This window comes from Hetaerina americana, unplaced genomic scaffold (genome assembly GCF_022747635.1).
Source record: "Hetaerina americana unplaced genomic scaffold, ioHetAmer1.1.p SCAF_39, whole genome shotgun sequence".
Lineage (NCBI taxonomy): Eukaryota > Metazoa > Arthropoda > Insecta > Odonata > Calopterygidae > Hetaerina > Hetaerina americana.
In genome coordinates, this window is record NW_027286974.1 from 3,440,346 (window position 1) to 3,463,719 (window position 23,374).

Here is a 23,374-nt window from a genome sequence, read left to right on the forward strand (position 1 = left end):
GCATATAATTGTAAATGACTGCTTACTTAGTGAACCGATTCAATGGCGTCAACAATGGTGGAGGTGGAAGTTAAAAAAATTATCTGTTGAATAAACTAATTTTTCCGGCAGTTCTGCCATATATCTTGAAGAATCTTTCCCCCGGGTATTATCCTTTCCTTTCTTGTGGTCACAAGTTGAACCAACCACAGGTTAGGGCGTGAAATACCCGCAAATAAATTAATTTAACGTACATAACAAATTGTCTCATTTTGGAAACCTTTTGAATGACGTACATAGTCGACGTAAAATCGTGACTCTATTGTTTTCATACTGACCCGAGTCACGAGTAGGTCCTGATTTGTCATTCATTGATCCATTAAGTGAGCCGTTTGAATCGCATCGTCTGAGAACGATTCGTGAAGATGTTTGAAACTATTGTAGTAATGAGTGTTTATTTTGGCTCTTAATCGGTAGTAATGAAGGAATATTCCCCGTTGACCTTGTGACAACTTCAATGACACAATGCCCCTGAAGACTATCGATAATTTGTGTAGGATATGTGTTCAAGAGAGTCATAACTACAAGCACATATACGACCAATACATCCTGGACATTCGACTTTTTGAGATTATCAATGATTTGTGCCAGCTAAATGTACGTAAGTACTATGTACACGTTACGGTGTAGTGTCTAGATTTATTTATGTTCTTTTACTTAACATTCCTTTTGATGAAAGTGATGGTAGAGTTTAAAACTGGCAAATCCTTCGTGTTTGTTGTGTAATGCTACTAGTAGCTTGATCATAACCACACGTAACTACTCGGGTGTCAATTGCAAAGATTTAATGGGGATAAAGAATGAATTTAATGAAGAGATTGAAGGGAACTACTGTAATATCATTGACTATGTGACTACACGTTACATAACGCTTGAACTTGTAGCCGATTTAAGTTAACATAGAAGTTTTCACTTGAATTTCGGAAGTGCTGTACAGGATACGATTGATTTCTAATTGCAGATATATGTAGGTGATGGTTTGCCAGAGTATATATGCACTTGCTGTCACAGCAAACTCCTCGAATTTCACAAGTTCAAGCAGACGAGTCATGAAGGGAAAACGGCTCTACTCAGTATTAAAATGAAACTTGAGAAGGTGAGTTTTACGTTGCGTAATTTTTTACGTTCTGTGTGTGTAGTCCTTAAAGTTGTAAATACTTTGATCCTATCCATTTCTCGTTTCAAAACATAAAATTACTCTACTCGGGAATTGTATTGATCAACATATTTATGTTTCTACATGTGTAGTCTCTGTGATTCAATCTACGCCTCCCCTATCATTCCCCGCCTCTTCTTCAATGACCACGTTTCCGAGCCTTGCGAAAATCACGCTCCATGTATCAAAGAGTGTTTTATAATTAGCATTTTCATCTTAAGCATCTTACTAATACTCCCCCTGATGTCTCCTGTGTCTAATCTCGCTATATTCCCTCTTCCTCCTCCTTATTCTGTGTTCTGTAACCTTCTCTTCTGCTCCTTTTATTAATATATAAATGCAATTCTTATTCTTATGTCCCCATTAATACTTCTTCTACAATTGACACCATTTTGGTCCAAATAACACACAACTCCAAGAGATACGTGATAAACTGTTCAACCTTTTCCAATATAAGTATTTGCCCTTATTAAATGAAGAACACGATGTATCTTTCCACTGTTCTTTATTTAAATACAACTAATAATCAATCTGCAGTCCATTTACATACCATTTAATTAATTGTATTAATTTGGATTAATTTGTTGTACCTGATAATGATGCCTAAGTGTTGAAACTAGTTGTACTTAAATAAAGAACAGTGGAAAAATACACCCTATCCTACATTTAATAAACAAAATTTCCACAAACAATTGAGTATTTTGCCCCCTCCTTATTTTAATGTTTAAATTAGTCTTTCTTGTTTGGTAAATGACATAACCAAATCATTTTTATTTGTATTGATTCTCGTCCAGTATATCTATCGGACTGAATTTCCAATTCACTCATTTTCAATGAACTTTGGCAGTTCACACGTTCGGTTACACTTCCCATGCACAGAGCCTATAGGTAATATAATTTCAAAACGATTACAAATTCACTTGTCTCTCTCTCTCTCCTATCGACAACACACACAATGCAGCATCCTATTGTATGAAAACAACTTAGCACCTCCTCTTCTTAATCATCTTGGTGGTACATGTACAGTATATCCTTCCTCCATTACATTCCCTATCTTAAGACATCCCTATCCACCACCTATCATAACATGACATATCAAAAAGTGTTATATATATATATATATATATATATATATATATATATATATATATATATATATACATATACAATTACACACACACACACACACACATATATATATATATATATATATATATATATGTATATATATATATATACACACATATATATACATATATATACATATATACATATATATATATATACATATATATACATATACAATTACACACACACACACACACACACACATATATATATATATATATATATATATATATATATATATATATATATATATATATATATATATATATGTGAGAGATATATAGTAAACTGCTCCACCCATTCCAATATTAGTATTTGCCCTCTCTCCTATATTTCAATGTTTTACTATTAGAACTAACTTCGTCCCAACTTTTCCTGTTAAAAACGTCCAGTAAAGAAGTCATATTTCGGGAATGACATCTCTGAAATATATATATATATTCATCTACAGGTACACCCAACACTTCCTCATTTGTTTTCCTTCTTCTCGGTCCATTTCGCCACCTTCTCCATCCATCATTCATCCCACACACCCACATATCTACAACAGCCTCCAATCCACGTCTATCCTCCTGCTACAACGACCACGTTTCCATAGCCACGCAACATAGCCAATACTCTATGTATCAAACTGTATTCTAACAAGCCTTTTCTTCTTAAGCATCTTACTATTACTCCCCCTAATGTCTCCTCTGTCTCTCATATCTCTCGTCAATTCCATCTTCCTCCTTATTGTTGTGTTCTTTAAGCTTCTCTTCTGCTCCATATATATTAATATATATAATGCAATTCTTCTCCTCCTTACGTCCCCATTAATACCTCTTCTTCTTTGGCACCTTTTCAATCCAAATAACACACATAGATATATATGTGATAAATTGTTCCAACTGCTCTCATACTAATACCCTCTCCAAAATATTTCAATATGTAATAATATTAGCCTTTTTTTCTTTCTGGAAAACCGCATAACATCTGTTTTATTAATATTTTTATTCTTTGTGCCTTATATACACATATATATATATATATATATATATATATATATATATATATATATATATATATATATATATATATATATATGTGTGTGTGTATATATATATATATATATATATATATATATATATATACATAATTCACAATTCACAATTTCTAATTTGCTCAATCCAATTCTTTGCGATTCCTTTCGTTGACTGACTGACAAAAACTTAGGCTTGGTCATGCAATTGAATGAAACTGATTTTTGATGTATTCCAATTCCTTTCATTCATAGATTACAATGGAGTTTTCTAAATTAATACTTTTAAAATGAATTCCCAAAAGCTCTCTATCGTTCCTCCCCCCCCTCCCCTTCCCCCCCACTTCCCCCCCCCCAATCCCCCACAGTAAGAAAACTGTCGAATGAAGTAGATTAAATTTATTTTCAGAGACATTTGTGAACAAAAAAGAACTTTCAATCACAATTCACTCTTGGCTCCATCCATAGAATGTAAAACTAAATGCGATATGGGTCACAATTTCCAATCTATTTGACATTCTTCCGATGGGAACAACACAATCATTCAAAATTTCACCCTTTGCGTCACGTAATTTGTAAGAAAACATGAAGAGGGCGTATTGAAAACTGAGGTTTTCTATTTTTTGTATTCCTCTGCAGATTCCTTCCTCTCTCATTGGTACGCTATGAATCAGTCTCCATTTTGAAGACTCTTAAGACTCCTGCATTTTCTCTAAAACTTGTCGTTCTTCTATGGGATTTGCATTCACCCAAGCCACGGACTTTGTTCTTTATTTTGAAATTCCAACGATGGCCCGTTGCCATCTTGTCATTGAGTGAGCCAGGTCCCGAACCATCCCTTAGATATCATAATTCTCCCTTTCAATATCTTAAGCTTTGCTGGCCTTACTTCTTTACCACGCAGTTCCTTTCGTGTTGTAGGCGGTTAAATGAGAATTGAACAGAGGGAAATGAAGGATATCTCACTCTCAAGAATGCCTCCGTGATGTAGAGGCATTCCGAGAGTTATTCGATGGTACTTATTCTAGTCAATAGTTTTAAGGTATTGATGTAATGGCATTTGGAATGTGGGCACAATTGATTCCTTTATAGCAAGAATGCACTACTCCGTGCATTTTAATGAAATGTTTAATGCATTCTAAGTGCATTTTAATGCATTATATAGCATCTTAATGCATTTCAATTAATAATATGTGCATTACTATGTGCATTTTAATCAATTATATTGTTTTTTAATGCATTTCAATGCTTTATATGTGCATTTTAATCAATTATATTGTTTTTTAATGCATTTCAATGCTTTAAATGTGCATTTTAATCAATTATATTGCATTTTAATGCATTTCAATTCTTTATATGTGTATTTTAATTAATTATATTGTTTTTTAATGCATTTCAATGCTTTATATGTGCATTTTAATTAATTATATTGTTTTTTAATGCATTGAAATGCATTATATTGCATTTCAATGCATTGATAATGCTATAAAATGCACATATAATGCAATAAAATGCAATATAATTCATTATCAATGCATTATTAATGCTTTTTAATGCATTACATTGCACTTTAATGCATTTTCAAAGCATTTCATTGCATTTGTAGGCATTATATTGCATTTTAATGCAATATCTGTGCAATATTTAAATTCATTATCAATTTGCAGTTTGCATGCTTTAATAACCCATCACGTGAAAAGAAAAGTGAAGTATACGTGCACTGAACTTGACGAATGGTTTTAAAAATTTGATCCATTTGCGTCCTCCCTGTTTGAATTAACCCTCGCATTCATTCAGATGAACTTGGAGGCAAGGAGGCAGATGGCAGCAGAGGAGGGGATTGGTAGGTCGCAGGCGCAGAGGTCTTTTGAGGACGATTGGGGCAACCGGCAGCTCCCCGTCGAGTCCATCGGTCAGATTTTGGAGGTGAGCCTCGATTGCTTTGAAGGCATTTTTTAATCTTTTCCTTCCTCTCAACTCAAAGAGAGAGACATACCTTTTAAAGGGTAATAATCATTACACCTCGTACGAGATGATGAGGGAGAAGGCACAGCTGTCAACAAGTCAAAATGGATTCTAGAAGACTCGGGAAGAGTTTGTTTATCATTACGAGGGTAGAGAAAGAAACTTAACATTTCTGCAGTAAAGATTTAATATTTCAAGACCATGTTTCAGATACTGCACCTCATTGTCAGGTAACGTACATCAACGTATTTGAAGAAGGGTACAAAGTTAATGTAAACTAAATTTTGCAAAAAAAAATTTATTTTGGTCTCAGTTTGCGTATTAATTGGACAGACCATCGTGTTTGAATATATACACAGCTTGAGTATATATTCAAACAGTTTTCTGATTTGATGGAAATGTTTTCTTCTATTAATTAATGTAAAATGTTAGCCTCTAAATTAAGTGCCCGTTTGTAACTACTTCTGACCATTGCACGAGAGCTCTGAAGTACTTTTACTTCTTAGACATACCTCGTACGTTCATGACACTTAAGAAGAGGGTCGTTGATATGTAGCCGAATTAATTTACAATTTTCCACCACCACAACATCAAACATCTTAATTTTAAAGTCAAAAATGAACCATTTAGATACCGTTCAATGGTTTAACTTTGTGGAATTCCTTTGTTATGAGTTTGAAAAAGAAAGGAAGAGGAGAAGCCAGGTTCCTGGCTCAAATTTGTCAAAGTTTACGCTAATCAAATAAAGAAAACAATGTAACAATCCACCATTCTTAGAAATAGGGTTGGAAATAACAAAAACACATTGTGTTCTGCATTTAATTGAAGAGGGGGTGTTTGTCTTCAATGGTTTGACCTTTATTAAGGGACGGTCGATGGTCATCACTGCCTTGGTGGGGGTAATGGTTGGTGCGGAAAGATATTGGGAGTCTTTTAAGAATTCTAAGGAGGGGGAGAAGGGGAGAGGTGTAACGTTTGAGTAACTGTGAGTTTTTCAGTGACGGAATGCAAAAACTTGTGGCATACGTTGGGATGAGACATGTGTTTGTTAGCCTTAACAATGGTGACTGTGTTGAGAAATAAATATAAATGATTTTTAAACTTTAAGAATTGAACTTTAATGTACTCCTTGCCTGATGTATACAAATATATATATATGTGTATATACGTGTACATACAAATAAATAAATAAATATATATATATTTGTGTTTTTATAATATATATTTGTATATTATATATATGCATATCTTCGTATGAATATATATATATATATATATATATATGTATATATATGTGTATATATATGTGTATATATATATGTATATATATACATATATACATACACACACACACACATATATATATATATATATATATATATATATATATATATATATATATATATATATATATATATATATATATATATATATATATATATATATATATATATATATATATGTATGTATATATATGTATATATATGTGTATATATATATATATACATATATATATACATATATATATATATATATATATATACACATATTATGCATATGTATACATATATATATATATATATACATACATACCCTTCAACCATTCACCAACCCTTTGGTGCCCCCCCGTGACAAATTTCCCTATATTTCCCCAACTTGCAACCACCCCCGATGTAAAACCTGTCCTCTTATTATGCCTACTCCCCTCTCCCTACATCCCCTCATAGCCTCCTCACCTCGTTCCCACGCTAATTGCCTCTCAAAAAATATTATTTATCTTTTATCATGCAAACATTGCACTTAGTTTTACATAGGCGAATGCATCACTCCCTTATCCATCCGAATGAATAATCACCGGTACCCCTGTTGTAATTCTGCCTCACTCTCATCTCTTCCTATCCCTTCACACGCCAATTCCCACAACCTTTCATTCGACCAGTGTTTTCCCCTCAGCATCCTAGAATCCCTACCTGATTCAGCCACCAACATAGAGGTGAGAACTCGTGAATCCGCGTACGTACTATCCTTCCATTCCTTTAAAATTCCCACCCTTAACCCCCATATTTAATTTCCCTCCCAGCATTCCCTCCACACCTCCCATCCCCGCCCATAGCTCTTTCCCCTCTCCTCAGCAATAGCATATTTTCAGTCTCTCTTGAAGAAGGCCTCTGAGAGGGCCGAAAGCTCAAACAATTTACCGTGTAAGTGTCCTTTTAAATGTGTCTATTCTTTTCTATTTGTGTTATATTGTGTCAGCCCATTATATGTATATGTATATATATTTGTGTTTTTATAATATATATTTGTATATTATATATATGCATATATTCGTATGAATATATATATATATATATTATATATCTACACAAATATATATATATATATATATATTATATTTGTGTTATAAAATAGAAATTTGTATATTATATATATATATATATATATATATATATATATATATATATATATATATATGTGTGTGTGTGTGTGTGTGTGTGTGTGTGTGTGTGTGTGTGTGGGTTGCGGTAGTCCAGTGGGTAGAGCGTTGGACTGCTGACCAGAGGGTCCTGGGTTCGATTCCCGGACAAGGCACTCTGGGCACCTGCAGCTCCACCCTAGCTATATGATCATTAACAGGGTACCAGATGTCTTCCTAAGGGAAACCATAACCGGGAAAGGAACTGTCCCCTTCCTTATTAATACCCTGCTAATAATGTGTGAATTTCACACTCCGTGTAGGGCTTAGAACTGGGTGAACTCTACCATCACCTTCTAAACCGACCTTTGGGTTGATTTGTTTATGGTTATATATATATATATATATATATATATATAAATATATATATATATATATATATATATATATATATATATATATATATATATATATATATATATATATATATATATATACATTTTTTTTAATGTATATATATTTTTATATTTGTGGGAGGTCTGATGTAAAGTGCTGTTTTCAGTATAACACTAAAGCAATGTATTGAAACAAGTGTTATCTGCTGAGAGAGTTCCCTTCCCGCCTAGATTGTGACCGGTGCTTGTGTTCTCTTTCCGCAGGTGCACATAAAGGAAGAACCGGATGCTGTGAACTTGGACGGGCCCCAGGATTACTCGATGGGCGAAGGGCACAAGGACGGAGACTCCCATCATCTCTCGGAGCAGGCAAGGGCACTAAAAATCCCCTCTATTGCATTTTACATGTTCCAATAAGCCCACTCTTTGACTCTCATCTTGTTATTCATCTCGTTCGCTTTGAATCCCAACTCTATTTGAAAAATATAATTTGGCCCTGTGCCTGGTTACCACTCTATCCATTTTAATCACTGCTCATTGAGGGAATCAGTCCATTCCCAAGTTCAGAAGCGATTTGAATGAAATAAAATGTTTGAGAAGGTTTATCCCTCTTTGTGTTTAATTTCCAATGGAACGTTTGACGACAGCAAAACAGGAAGTGTATTGTGTGTGTAAAATGATATATTCCCTTGTCTCTCTCCTCATGAAACAAAAATCCCAACATCTTATTCTACGGCAACACAGACCCTCTTCATCACCTTAGTAAATATACTTCCTTCATCCCCTATCGAAGACATCCCTATGCATTTCCTACTCCATCTCCTATCCCTATACTTCCTCATCTGCCATTAACATTCTCTCCCCTTTCTATACATATATATATTAACATATATATATATATATTATATATAACACGATTGAACGGAAAAACTCACACGAGCGGCACAATAATGGGCTAACACAATAGAACACAAATAGAATAGCAATTTTTAAATGGACACTCACACGGTAAATTGTTTGAGCTTTCGGCCTTCTTCATGTAAGACTCCAGATGTCTTCCTTAAGGGAAACCATAACCGGCACATAAGTGTATGAAGGAAATGGCCCCCCTTTATATTAACATCACCCTGCGTATAATGTGTGAATATTATGTGAATTTCACATGCTGTTGGGCTTAGTAGACTAGGCGAACTCCATCTACCATCACCTGCCAAACCAACCTTCGCGTTGATTACGGTGTGTTTATGTTTTTATATCTATATATATATATATCAATGTAGTCTTCTTGGAACATCCCCTAAATTGACAATCAATCAATATGATATGCTCTCTCTCTCTCTCTCTGAATTCATCCATCTTTCTTTCTTCATTTCTCCTTCTTATTTTGATGATTTCTCCAAAGCAATCCCCTCCCCTCCCTCCTCTCTCTCTCAACCAATCATCCATACGTATTATACATAGAGCTCCACTTCCTCCTTCATTTCTATGTTTCCATTCTTCCTGTCCACATTTAAACTCCTTCTCTCACTCTCTCCACATCATTATACATTATCAATTTTGGGAATCGAGGTGACTATCATTCTGGCTTCCCACCCTGAGGGCCCGGGTTCAAATCCCGATGGTGTTGAATATTTTTCAGTGAGGGTATCTCGATCTCTACTTGAGTTGATTTACGATGGAGGGCACTTTGAGTGAGTAAGCCGTCCGTCGGATGGGATGTGAAACTGTGTGACCCCTTGGCGCCTTTAGTTATTAAGAGTAGGCTAATGTCCGACGCCGGGATTCCCTCCACCCTTCATCCTTTCCCCGTCCATCCCCTCTAAGCGCAAATGACCTCAGCTGTCGGTCACAGCCTCCCCTACATAATACTATTACTACTTCCAATGAATTGACTCCACTTCTACATACATGCACCTGTCATCAATCAATGCATCCTTCTTACGATGACCACGTTTCCATAGACACACATTACATAACATAACCAATTCTCCATACATCAAAGTGCGTATTCTTAACAAGACTTTCCTTCTTAAACATCTCACTAATACTTCCCCTAGTGTCTCCTCTCTGTCTCTCATATCTCTCGCCAATCCCATCTTCCTCCTCCTCCTCCTTATACTGGTTTCTGTAAGCTTTTCTACTCCTTATATATTAATATATGCCTCACTTCTTTTTCTCCTTACATCCACATTAATACTTCTTCTACAATTGACTCCATTTTGGTCCATTATAACGCACACTATCAGGGATATACATGATAAGCTATTCCAACTGCTAGAAATAATTGTTTAGCATTTGCCCTCTCTCCTATACTTTTATAATATGTTATAATATTAACCTTCCACTCTTTCTGGAAAGCCCCCTAACCTTCTGTTTCATTTAAGTTTAATTCTCTATCCCATATATATGTCTAATTGCTTTGAATTCCATTAATTCACACTCCAATCCAATTTTTTGCGAGCACCCTTTACTTTGGCTGACTGACAATACTAACTTCAGCTTTGCCACATCCAATCAATCTCTAACTGTATATAATTATTATAAATGAATTCATCCCCGCCGAATTTAATTCCAAACTCTCTCTCTCTCTCCATTTCTTATTCCCATAACTCCTCCCTCGTTAAACAATGCAATTCTTTTGCTTACTATGTCCCCCTGACTTCTTTCACACCATTTCTGTTTCCTAGCACAACTCTGACGTACGTTTTTTAAACTGTTATAGTGTGTTTTATGCTTGGGTTATCTTTGCAGGGAATCGGCAATCGCGGTGCTATCAGAGTTGCAGCTTTTGCTTCGGAGGGCAACGCGGCCTCTTGTGGCAGCGATGGCGATAAGTTGAGTGTCGCCAACAGTAAGGTGAGGGTGAATTTGTGAATCAAGCACCTTATTAGTTTTGACGTCACATCCGTTTAAACCCACGACGTTTCGTCACCCTGTTATACACACGTTTCAGTAAAATCTGCATTGTCTACTTTGACTTCATTTAGTAGTGACTTATAATCCTGATGAGGAATAAATTCAAATTTGCCATTGTTTTTCTTGTTCTAAATATTCAACAATTTTTAGAAGTACAAATTCTGCTGTTTTTGAATTTAAAATTTTTAAATTTCCCCAGTTTTGCTTGTCCGATTGCCAAAAAGTTTTTTTTTATTACATAGGTGTATATGTTCTTAAAGTATGATAAAATTATCAGCTGTGTTTACTGCATACTTTGCGTATGGCAGTCGTTAAGGTTAAGACGGGTTTTCATGAGTTCTGCAATTTTGGTTTGGTAATTAACGAAAGTTTATAAATTTCGCGGGTTTTGGTAAACATGATAGTCATTATTTTTTCCTATTATGCTGGTATACATGTCTCTGAAGTATGATATAATTTTCAGCTGTGTTTATTGTATATTCTGTCAGTGACAGCCGCTTAAGTTTAGACGTGTTTTGATGAGCTCGGTGCTTTTCCTCTGTTAAAGAAGAAATGGATCAAAGAATTTGTATTCAAGGCTTTAGTTTTGATGTCATATCCGTTTAAAACCCACGTTTCGTTACCCTGTTATAAAACGTTTCAGTAAAATCTGCATCATCTACTTTTACTTCATTTAGCAGTGACTTATAATCCTGATGAGGAATAAATACAAATTTGCCTTTGTTTTTCTTGTTCTAAATATTCAACAATTTTTAGAAGTACAAATTCTGCTGTTTGACACACACACACACACACTTGCGCGTGTGTGTTTAAATATACCCCCATTATGAACATTCGGTATAGTGAATACTATATATATATATATATTTCATTTTGCCAAAATGAATTCATTCCACAGATGTGCCAACAACATATCATCATCATCATCAATGGCGACTTCTCTCTCTCTCTGATTATTATTATTATTGTGATTATATATAGGGCGATCATATTCACATTAAACCATTCCTCTTTCACTCTTAGTATTCCACGTTTATAATTATTATCAGTCGTTGTTGTATTGTTGGATGTGTGCCTAGGGCGTCCGTTCAACATTCATTCAAACGTCTTCAACGTCCACATCGTGAAGGCCATGCTAAATATATATATATATATATATATTCCATATATATATATATATATATATATATATATATATATATATATATATATATATTCCATATATATATATATATATATGGGTCGCGGTAGTCCAGTGGGTAGAGCGTTGGACTGCTGAGCGGAGGGTCCCAGGTTCGATTCCCGGGCATGGCACTCTGGGCACCTGCAGCTCCACCCAAGCTAAAGTGATTTCTCAGGTACAAGATCTTCCTGGGAAACCATAACCGGCACAGGGAAAGGAACTGGCCCCCCTTAATACCCTGATGTGTGAATTTTCACACGCCGTAAATAGGGCTTAGTACTGTGTGATCTCTACCATCACCTACTAAACCGACCTTCGGGTTGATTACTGTGTCTATGGTTTTTATATGTATATATATGTATATATGTATATATATATATATATATACATATATATATATATATATATATATATATATATATATATATATATATATATATATATATATATATTTATATATATATATATATATATATATATATATATATATATTATAAATTGGACAGCAGCAAACAAATTAGAAACATTATTTTTCTCCATCTTTACATTACCTCTTATCATATCATTATGTTACTTCTCTATCTTCCGATGAAGACAAAGCAGAATTTGGTTGAAATGAATAACGTGTGAGTGATCTATTTATGTTTCTATATTGTTTGTTGCTGTCCAATTCGTTATTTGGCACTTCCAATTTTAAAAATTTTTGTTGTTTTGTCGCCAAAATCATATATATATATATATATATATAATATAAATATATATATGTATATATATATATATTTATTTATTTATATATATATATATAATGGGCTGACACAATATAACACAAATAGAATAGAATAGCAACATATAACAGGATACTCACACGGTAAATTGTTTGAGCTTTCGGCCCTCTCAGAGACCTTCTTCAGTAATTGATTCTCATTTTGGGCCTTTCACACACAAATACACTTTGTTTAACACTTTTGATTCATAAATTCTTTCATCCATTCTCTTTGAACAAACTAAAATTGCCTGCTGCTCATTAAAAACATACCTGTACATCTCTGACCCTAGAGCGGCTTCCATGGAGACAAAGTAGACAATTAAAAAAAAACACAGCTGATAATTTCATCATACTTCATGGGCATGTATACCTACATTTTTTAAAAAGAAGAAGATGTATTAAACAATGAAGATGTATTTGACAATCGGACTCTCCAAAACCCGCTGAATTGAAAAATTCCAGTTATTTTCTGGACAGACCTGGTACATATGTTGAATGAGATCACTTAGCAACAATATCTCGAGACAATTTAAAATTTTACATTCATCTACAGTCAAAACGACAGCGGAATATGCAGGAAAACGGTCCTTAATTTTCAAATACACCTTGTAGATGTCACGGAAACCTTCCGGATAATGCCTAAGAACTGTTTTCCAGTGTACTAGTGAGTTAAAATTAATGTTTCCATGTTTCCTTGTTCATTTTTCGCAGTTCCCAAGCACGGGGATCAAGTCACGGAAGAAATGCCGAAAGTGTTTCGTACCGTATTGCAAAAATACGACGTCCGGGAATGCTGAGAAAGGTTTTGTCAACGTTCCGCTTCACCGAGACCGGAGAATCGAGTGGTTCAAGGCAGCACGGCGTGAGATATCCAGCATGCCGTCTTACGAACTCTACTGCTGTGGGGACCACTTCAACGTAAGCACCATTGACCGCAATATTTGGCACGTGGGGCTTCGAACCACGGTTCGGTATTGCCATGTGGTTTCGAACCATGGTTCGGTGGTATTTGTTGTTGTTTCAGGAACCGCATTGTTTTTGTGATGCTAAAAGACCCTTTTGATAGACTGTCTTCTGATGGAAGAAATGTTTGTTTAACCCTCTTAGTGGGGTGGGGATTCTGCATGTCTTTTTGATTCTTTATTATATTTAAATATAGTAGTTTTATTTAAAAAATGTTTTTAAAAAAAAGTATTAGTATTGTGTCTAAAAATCGAAATATAATTGCTAAAAAAAATATTCTTCAAATTTATGATACTGTAATAATTACATTTATTTTTCAGATGATGTAAATGTTTATTATTGTCATTATTTTCATTATTATGTTTATTATTATCATCATTTATTAACTACAATATTTTATTATAAAATAAAAAAACTGCATATGGATATCTAAACAAATAACTTCATAATGTTTTCTTTTTTCCTAAGGTGATACATTTTCTTAAATTACCCTTTGCACTTCTCACTAAGTACCCCTGGAATCCCCGCCGCACTAAGAGGGTTAAAAACGAAAGGTGCCAAAGGGGCAGCTGCAGCTTAACATCCTATCCGACGGACAGCGTACTGACTCAAAGTGACCTCCACAAAGCACTTAAGTAGGGATCAAGATATTACTATAAAATATTCAGCACTGCCGGGATTTGAACCCGGGCCCTCTGAATTGGGAAGCCAGTACGTTAGCCCCCACACCATCTAGATCTCCTCCTGATCAAGGTTTTTCGGAGAACTCTCCCATGAATTTGAAATGTTTTCCGTATTGGCAAATTGTACCAAGTGCAACAAATCACAGAACGTTTCACTTCGACAGACCTTGCTTCGTGATTTTCAAATTACATTGCGTTGTATTACAGTTGGCAGAGCGAGCAAAGTAGAAATAGAACCACAGACTGGACCACACAATACCACAGCCGTAATATACATTGGGACTGAGAGTTGTAGGGAGTTTGAAGACCCCAAATCTCTAGCCCTATTGGAACATTAACCTATTAACATCTAGAAGAGATTCAGAGGTACGATCTAGCTCTATCCAAAGACAGGATAAGGAATGGTTTTATATCAATCATTTACATTCAACTACCAACAAAACTCAGCATATTGCATGCGGTCTTACATTGAATATAACTGATATTGAAACTGCTAAAATACTAGGAATTATATTGATACGAAACTTAACTGGGAGACCCACAACAGTCAGATCTGTAATGAACTGAGTGGAGCTGTTTATATTATATGTTTAGGAAGCTAAACTTTCTCATTTGAAATGAGTATCGTTTAATACTTTACCATGCCTTCTTTCTCATTTCATTTGAATGATTAGTGTTGAGTTATTATGTGGTCATTCCCCTGGACATGTCATACAATTGCTGCTACTTCAAAAGAGAGCTATTCCCTCTCTCTTGCTAATAGTATACCACCACGTTATTCCTTGGATGCCTGTTTTTATCATCTTCAAGGCTCTGATTCATGCAAAAGTTAATCTTAGAAACTTACCAATTAAGATCTGGCATCCGTAGCTACACCACAAAGGGTTAAGCCAATCTAAATACTACTACATCCTGTAGATTGTAATCAATTTACAACTCATTTCATAATGTGAACATATGACTCTATAACTATCTCCCTACTCAGTTGAAATTGGACTCTATCTTCCAGAGTTCCAAGAATAGTATATGTATTTGGTTACTTGATTGCTAACTTTAATCATTTTGGTGGATTCTTTTGTGATCTCTATCTTCATCACTTTGAAGAACTTATGTTTATGTATTGAGTAACATTTATATTTCATGGCATTTAATATGGTTGTACCATTTTCCATAATGAATTAAGCATTATTGCCCACCGAAATGTTAGCTAGGCTGAAGCAATCTACTTAACGTATTCAAGACCGTATTTCATACAAAGGACCATTTTACGAATGATATAGTCTGAGCGTCCAATAAATTAACACTATAAGCAAAATTAAGAAAGTCATTATCATAGAGTATAACCAAACAGTGATGGATTTTTTTGCCAAATTCCCAGGATAATGTGTTTTGTGCATTTACGGACATTAAGTTGTTTTGAAACCTGTGACGGTGTCCAACTCCCTTGTAATGTTTTATGAAGGAGTCCAAAGGAAGTCAGTGACGTCACCTTGTACTACAAAGTGATTTAGGATGGTCATAAAAACAAACAAATATTGGATGAATGTTTGTTGATCGAAAGAACGAAGAAATGAACAATACAATTTGGAAATCCCGTCGAATGTAAAATCCATCGATGTGAATTGGAACCCCTGACCCGGTGGAAGACCCGAGAAAACAAATTCACAAAGGAAATACGCTGGGAAAGCACCAGATCTTACAACTACTGGTCAATTTGAACACTTGGAGGGAATGTTGTTTGAATTTGCTCTTTCATTTGATGCATAATTTATAATTTTAACTTAAATGTAAAAAAACACTGCGTAGTTTTACAAAAAAAAACAAACCCGAAATCATTGACATTTTGAAACGCAGTGTATGTAGTTTCTGAAGGAACACGGGACATACTACCTTGATCAAAAATTTCCCGGAATTTATTCAGAAAATTAAAAATACAAGTTTATTCATGTTAATCTATATTGTCCCCTTCAAAGTAATCCCCATCGACTGCAACACACTTATGCCAGCGCTTGATCCAATCCTCGAAACATTTTTTATATTCGATTTTCGGTATGTCCATCAGTGCTTCCTGCGATTTTTCCATTACTTCCTCTCGGCTGCTAAAACGCGTTCCCCGTAATGGTTTTTTAACTCGATTGAACAGAAAGAAGTCACAAAATCAGGTGAATTCGGTGGCTGTTGGATGGTATTTGTTGCATTTTTCGCCAAAAAATTACGAATAATGATAGCACTGTGCGACGGTGCGTTATCATGGTGCAAAATCCACGAGTTTTCTGCCCACATTTCTGGTCTCTTTCGGCGAATTGCTTCACGCAAACGTCTCATAACGCCCAAATAATACTCTTTGTTTACTGTCTGGCCTTCTGGCAAAAATTCATGATGCACTACACCGTTGTAATCCATGAAAACCGTCAGCATTGCCTTCTTTTTTGACTGAAAACGACGTGGTTTTTTTGGTCTCGGCTCATTTGGTGAACGCCATTCACTTGCCTGATGTCTGGATTGCGTGTCGTACTCATAAACCCACGTCTCGTCTCCAGTAATGATCCTTTTGGTGAATGTGGGATCGGATTCAGCCTCGCAAATCATGTCTTTTGCGACGTCAACACGGTCTCTTTTTTGCATGAAATTGAGGTCTTTTGGCACCAACTTTGCTGCTACACGACGGAAACCCAAATCATTAACCACAATGTCTTGGGCGGATCCATAGGCAATGTTCAAGTCCTCCGCTATTTCTCTGATGGTTAATTTGCGGTTATTGACCAACATTTCTTTTACTTTATCAATTTTTTCACCGACTTTCGATGTCGATGGTCTGCCACTGCGTTCATCATCTTCCATTGACTCACGACCACTTCTGAACCGCTCGTGCCACTGGTAAACGACCGTTTTTTTTAGAGAATCGTTGCCGAAACACTTTTCCAACATTTCCAACGTCCGTGCGCCACTAAATCCGTTTTTTACGCAAAATTTAATACAAGTTCGTTGTTGCAAATTTAAATCCATTTCTGCAATTGTAAAAAATCGCCAACACACACAGAGATAGATGTACTCTTGGCTACGTAACTTTTGCAAATGTCAAGTTATGACACTAAGATTTAAAGGGAATATCAACAACAGATGTACCAATTTAACAAAAAAAACAGAACTCAAATCGGAACGATGGGAGCGCCACACGGTGGTTATTCCGGGAACTTTTTGATCAAGGTAGTATTTCGATCAGAAAGCAAAACACGTCTCTTATGTCATTAAAAAATAGAAATATTAATCGAGGGAAGTCATTTTTTATACGTTTAATTTATTTATTTATTTATTTATTTATTTAGTAAAAATTGTGCACATACAGCAGGATTGCCAATTTACAGTGACACATATAACAGGAACATATAAGGACACAAACATACAAACATCAACAAGACTATACTATTGAGGGAGGTGTGAGAGATGTGTCAGAGAAAGGTTTATGAATGTGTTGGCTGGGAGTGAGAGGGGGTCGATACTTTCGGGAAGGGAATTCAGTAAAGCGGGGAGACGGAAGAAAAGGGACCGTTTGGTGAGGGACAATCTGGGAACGGGTTGGTGGAATAAAGAGCGATCGCGGGTAACTCGGGGGGGAACTCTGAAATTGATAAGGGAAATTAGTTCAGGACAGTCGTTAATGGAGTTAAGGGTGTTATGCATGAGTTTTAAATCGGATTTTAGACGTAGAGTGGAGAGATTACAAATCGAGAGCGAGGAAAGAAGTGATTCAGTGGGCGAGTCCCGAAGATGGGGGACTCTGTACTTGACAATTTTACTGAAAAAATTAGTTATCGTGTTAAGGGTATTAAGGTTAGATAGGGCAGACATTGACCATATAGGGGAGCAGTAGGTAATTAATGGTAAGATAATGGTTGAGAAATATGCGGTTAGAGATTGTACATCTTTTATTTCTGTGTAGCGGTAAAGTAGACCTAGAAGAGACATGGCTTTGCATTTAACTGCTTTGATATGACCTGAGAAATTTAGTTTGCGATCAGTTAATACACCAAGATCCTTGACAGAAGCAACACGATTCAGAGGAACTGAATTAATTGTATAGTTAAAGGTAAGAGGAGATTTTTTTAGGGAGAGAACTAGAGTATTGCATTTATTTGAGTTTAAATTTAGCATCCATGTGCTGCACCATTCTGAAATTTTATTTAAAGCCTCCTGAAGGTGGTAGCAATCCGTGGGGGAATTAATTTCCTTAAAAATTTTGCAGTCGTCGGCATATAGTAACGTGTGGGCTAGGGAGGTCGGGACTAGGGAAGCTAAGTCATCAATGTACAGATTAAAAAGATATGGTCCGAGAATACTACCTTGAGGAACTCCAGATGTCACAGAGGACCAAGGAGATGAGGCGCCAGATAGTATTACTCGCTGATTTCTGTTCGAAAGAAAGCTGGTCAGTAATTTGAGAAAGTTTCCATGAACGTTAAAACGCTGACTGAGTTTATTAATGAGGAGGTTATGATTGAGGGAGTCGAAGGCTTTTGAGAAATCCAAGAAGATGGCATCTAATTGAGTCTTCCTTGTTATCGCACTAACAGCGTGGTGTTGAAAAAGTGCTAAATTGGTCAAGCATGACCTGCCCGGAAGGAAACCATGTTGGTTGCTAGACAGAAAAGGGGAAGTAAAATAATAAAGTCTGTTGAGAATAATCCTCTCGCAAACAGAAGAAAGAATAGGTAGTAAAGAGATAGGGCGATAGTTAGATATTTCATTTTTAATTCCAGTTTTAAGAATAGGGATAACATTAGCGGATTTCCATTGGGGGGGGAAAGTACCGAGGGAAAAGCAGCGATTTAATAAGAGGCTTAAGGGAAGAGAGAGGGAGGAAGCGCAGTTGCGTACAAATATAGGACTTATGCCATCGGGGCCAGGGGAGCGACGGAGGGGGATCTTACAAAGGAATTTAAAAACCTCCCGGGAATCGGTTTGGATTTGGGATAAAGAGTAGCAACAACTTGGAGTGAGGGAAAGATCGCTAGAGACGGGAGGGTTAAAAGCAGGAGTCAGACATTCCGTGAAGAATTTCAGAAATAAGTTCGGTCTTTCAGGTCCCACAGCTTTAGCATTGCCATAAGAAACAGCAACGGGAATCTGCGGGCGATTACGACGACGATTGACAAACGACCAGAATTTTTTTGGGTCAGATGTGATGGACGATGATAGCCTTAGTGTATATTCTTCGTAGTCGCGACGGATAAGAGATTTGGAAAAGCGACGTAATTCGATGAAAGAACGCCGAGTGTTCTCGTTCGGAAAATTTTTATACAGGTACCAAGCGCGATTTTTGTTACCCAGAAGGTGCACAGTGTCCGGCTTAAACCACGACGGAAATTTCCTTGACTTGGGTTTCACAAGAGGGACGAAATCTTTTATCACACTTTCAATAACAAGGTAAAGGAAGTCCACCCCTTCTTCAGGAGACAAAGCGGTAAGCACACCCCAGGGGAGAAGGTCGAGGCAGCGATTAACGTTCTCCCAGCGGACCTTCGACCAGGCAGGGAAAGGCTTCATGTGGGCAGGGGGATCCCCGCGGAGTTTCCGGGAACCTCTAATGCGGAAAACTGCATCCAGAGACTCGTGGTCAGAGTTGAAAATATTCCTTCCCGGGGTAAGAGCCTCAGGGGGAACGGACGAGAGGAGAAGGTCCAGGGTTGCCAGGTTTCGGGTGCGTTGGGTGCAGTATTGCGAAAGTTGTAGAGCACTTATAAAATGTTCAATGAAGAATTCGTCGTGACCATTGAGAGGGGTACCATGCGTTGGGGTGTCCCATTGAATGGATAAATTAAAGTCACCAACTAAAATAATTGGACCAAGATTAATAGTTTCAAAAACAGAATCAAGACAGTTTTCGAGAACCGAGATATCACTGCTTGGGGGACGGTAAAAACAGCCAACAAAGATTTTATTAACTTTGGAATGCGCACCATGGGGTAGAGAGACTTCACTCCATACGATTTCGCAAGCAGTTTCGAGGTCTTTGCGTCGCTTTGAGGGGTACTTGGAATTAATGGCAAGGAGCACCCCGCCACCTCTAGTCAGACGATCTCGGCGGTAAACACTGTGTGAGACCGAGAAGGATAATTCACCATCGGCAAATGAGGGGGACAGCCAAGTTTCGGATAACGCAATTATATCAAATTGCGCAAGTTCATGCGCATGGGAGTCACAAATTGATAGTTTGTTTTTAAGACTTCTCACATTCTGGTAGTACACATGCACTGGGGGGGCACAAGGAGGGCCGGGGTTAAGGTTCACATCACCCGAGAGCAGGATGAGAAGCAGGATGACAACTCCGCAGCGAGAGTGTGGCGTCGAGGCAGTCGGCGAGGGTCCGAGGAGTCGCCGGGAGCCAGGAGACAGGCTGACGGGGAAACGGAGGCGACAGGGGGATAAACCACTTGATGCGAAGGCGGAAAAGTAAAAACTTCTGTAACTGAAAGTATCTTGAGGAACTGGGATATCTTCACATGGATAATGATCACAGGATATATGCACAAGAATTCGCGTGGAAAAACTCGGAGAAAGTAGCGAAATAACGACACAAAAGTAGAAAAGCGTAGGAGTGAGAGAGACACGTGTTCTACTACTGGCGGCCATCTTGGCTCTCCCAAGTTAATAGTTGAAAAGAGTCCGAATTGAACTTATCTTCAAAGTGACATAGTACTGACTTTTGTTTTTGGGTGACATTTGGCGCCAAATTGTGATTTATAAAGTTCCCTATCATTTCTCCGCAGTTGCAAGAAGACACCGAGAACTACATGTACCACAAAACTATGGGCGTAAGCTTACGGATCAAGAAGGACGTCCTGCCGCATATATTTACGTGTCAGCCGGACCGTGAGGAAGACTGCAGTGTACCGGTAAACCCTTCAACCGCAAAAGACAAAGGATACTCAATCTTCGGTGAAGCGATGCCTTCGTCAAGTGCCTACAATACATAACGCCGGCACGTGTACCGAGTTAATCCCCCTTCGAGACAAAACCGCGGTTTGGATTGAGATTTTCCTGTGTGCTTTGAATAGTGTTGACGTTGAAGTGGGAACTGTGCTTATGTGCAATGGTTTGAAACGGCATCTGTGACATTGTTTTTTTGCGGTACCTTGTAATATGCCAAGAAAGCCCTAACAGACATTTATTGTTTCATTTAATTACGAGCGCATCTCTGAGTGTTAACGGCACTTGCGGTATTGGTATGGTCTCACTTTTGTGAGAAGATAGGTAAGTACAAGGGTAAGTACTTAGAAGTAATGCAATGGCATGCTAGTAGAGTGTGAATGACAGCAACTTTGCAAATTAGGGCAAAGTGTACGTTAAAGTACAATTCTATAAGTTTCAAAATCATATATTATATATATTTTCGAACATAGTCGCCTGTCGTTAAGGCCAACACGCATTTCTCCCGACAACGTGTCACAAGTTTTGTTTCAGTCCATCGCTGACAAACTCTTTTCACTCTTCTCTAATCCATTTTGACAGCTACGCCTTCTCCCTCATCATCTCGTCTGAGGTGTAATGATTATTACCCTTTGAGTTTAGTCACCCATTGTTAAGGCCAACACGCATTTCTCCTGACAACGTGTCACAAGTTTTGTTTCAGTCCATCGCTGACAAACTCTTTTCACTCTTCTCTAATCCATTTTGACTATTTCACAGCTAAGCCTTCTCCCTCATCATCTCGTCAGAGGTGTAATGATTATTACCATTTAAAAGGTACGTCTCTCTCTTTGAGTTTATGAGGAAGGAAGAAACAATTAAAATCGCAAAAGGCATTTGCAAGATTGCAAAAGGGGGAATAATAAATAATGAGGAGGAGGGTTTTGTGTTTGTGTTCTCTGTCTGTGAGGTGGACCCGCCATTTTTCTGTCATATTTTGTCAACGGAAGGAAAAAGTTGGAGAAATTATAAAAAAAAAAAATGTGAAATCTAAGCAAGAGAAGTATTTGAGACGTGTTCTAGTGTTGTGTGCTATAGTATGTCAAACATGGAGAGTTTATAAACAGCGTGATGTCGATTGAATTTTCGCCTTCACATCATCTCGTCCAAAGTGTAATGATTATTCCCCTTTGAGGTGTCTCTCTTGAGTTGAGAGGAAGGAAAAACGGAAAAATAATCCCAATTGGCATTTGCAAGATCGCATTAAGGGGGAATAGTAAAAAGGAGGAGGGTTTTGTGTTTGTGTTCTCTGTCTGTGAGAGACGGCCAATGGTGCACCCAATCGTGGACAGAGAATAAACACGGAGAGGTGTTATCATCCCAATTATTGTTACATAAACAATGAAGCCGACACCACACGTTCCAACATTGGATATACAGGGTTCGTCCGGAAAATAAGTGTACTGATTTTTTCCCGCATCTCCAGGCGCGCCCAGCACTGCTCTGACGGGCTGCGATTGGAGGGGGGTATGTTGGCAAGCGACGCTGAAAAAGGCAGTCGGCTCTGAGCTTTGGTGTAGTGAGGAGCTCTGTTAACGCGAACCTCCACGCTTCGACCCACGTCACGGAACGCGATGCCGAAGTTTTTGGAGCAGCGTTATTCCATCAAATTTGCGGTAAAGCTTGGGAAATCGTCTACCGAAACTGTCGGTATGATTAACCAGGCTTACGGGGAGTCAGCCATGTCCAGAAACATGATCTTTCGGTGGCACAAGATGTTCGTGGAGGGCAGAGAAGAGGCCGTGACGACGAACCACGGCCTGGACGCCCATCAACGACA

The 23,374-nt window shown here is 37.2% G+C and overlaps 1 protein-coding gene across 3 annotated transcripts; it reads left to right on the forward strand.

Moving 5' to 3' along the window:
- Positions 1–383: 383 nt before the first annotated feature.
- LOC139691711 (uncharacterized) lies at positions 384–21,786 on the forward strand. Of its 3 annotated transcripts, none has more exons than XM_071589560.1 (7): positions 384–636; positions 1,001–1,135; positions 5,139–5,267; positions 8,382–8,486; positions 10,869–10,973; positions 13,694–13,900; positions 21,396–21,786. In XM_071589560.1, exons 1-7 carry the CDS (start codon positions 505–507, stop codon positions 21,600–21,602), a joined length of 1,020 nt encoding a protein of 339 aa, XP_071445661.1. In that variant the 5' UTR covers positions 384–504; the 3' UTR covers positions 21,603–21,786. The 3 variants fall into 3 exon arrangements, with proteins under 3 accessions (XP_071445661.1, XP_071445663.1, XP_071445662.1); XM_071589561.1 differs by having other exon boundaries at positions 542–640; XM_071589562.1 differs by lacking the exon at positions 5,139–5,267.
- Positions 21,787–23,374: the final 1,588 nt, after the last annotated feature.

Bases quoted from the DNA above. Each gene is read 5' to 3' on its own strand.
- LOC139691711 (XM_071589560.1), top strand. From the start codon at position 505: ATGCCCCTGAAGACTATCGATAATTTGTGTAGGATATGTGTTCAAGAG. The intron at 1,136-5,138 runs GTGAGTTTTACG...GCATTCATTCAG, and splicing joins TTAAAATGAAACTTGAGAAG to ATGAACTTGGAGGCAAGGAG. The intron at 10,974-13,693 runs GTGAGGGTGAAT...CATTTTTCGCAG, and splicing joins TGAGTGTCGCCAACAGTAAG to TTCCCAAGCACGGGGATCAA.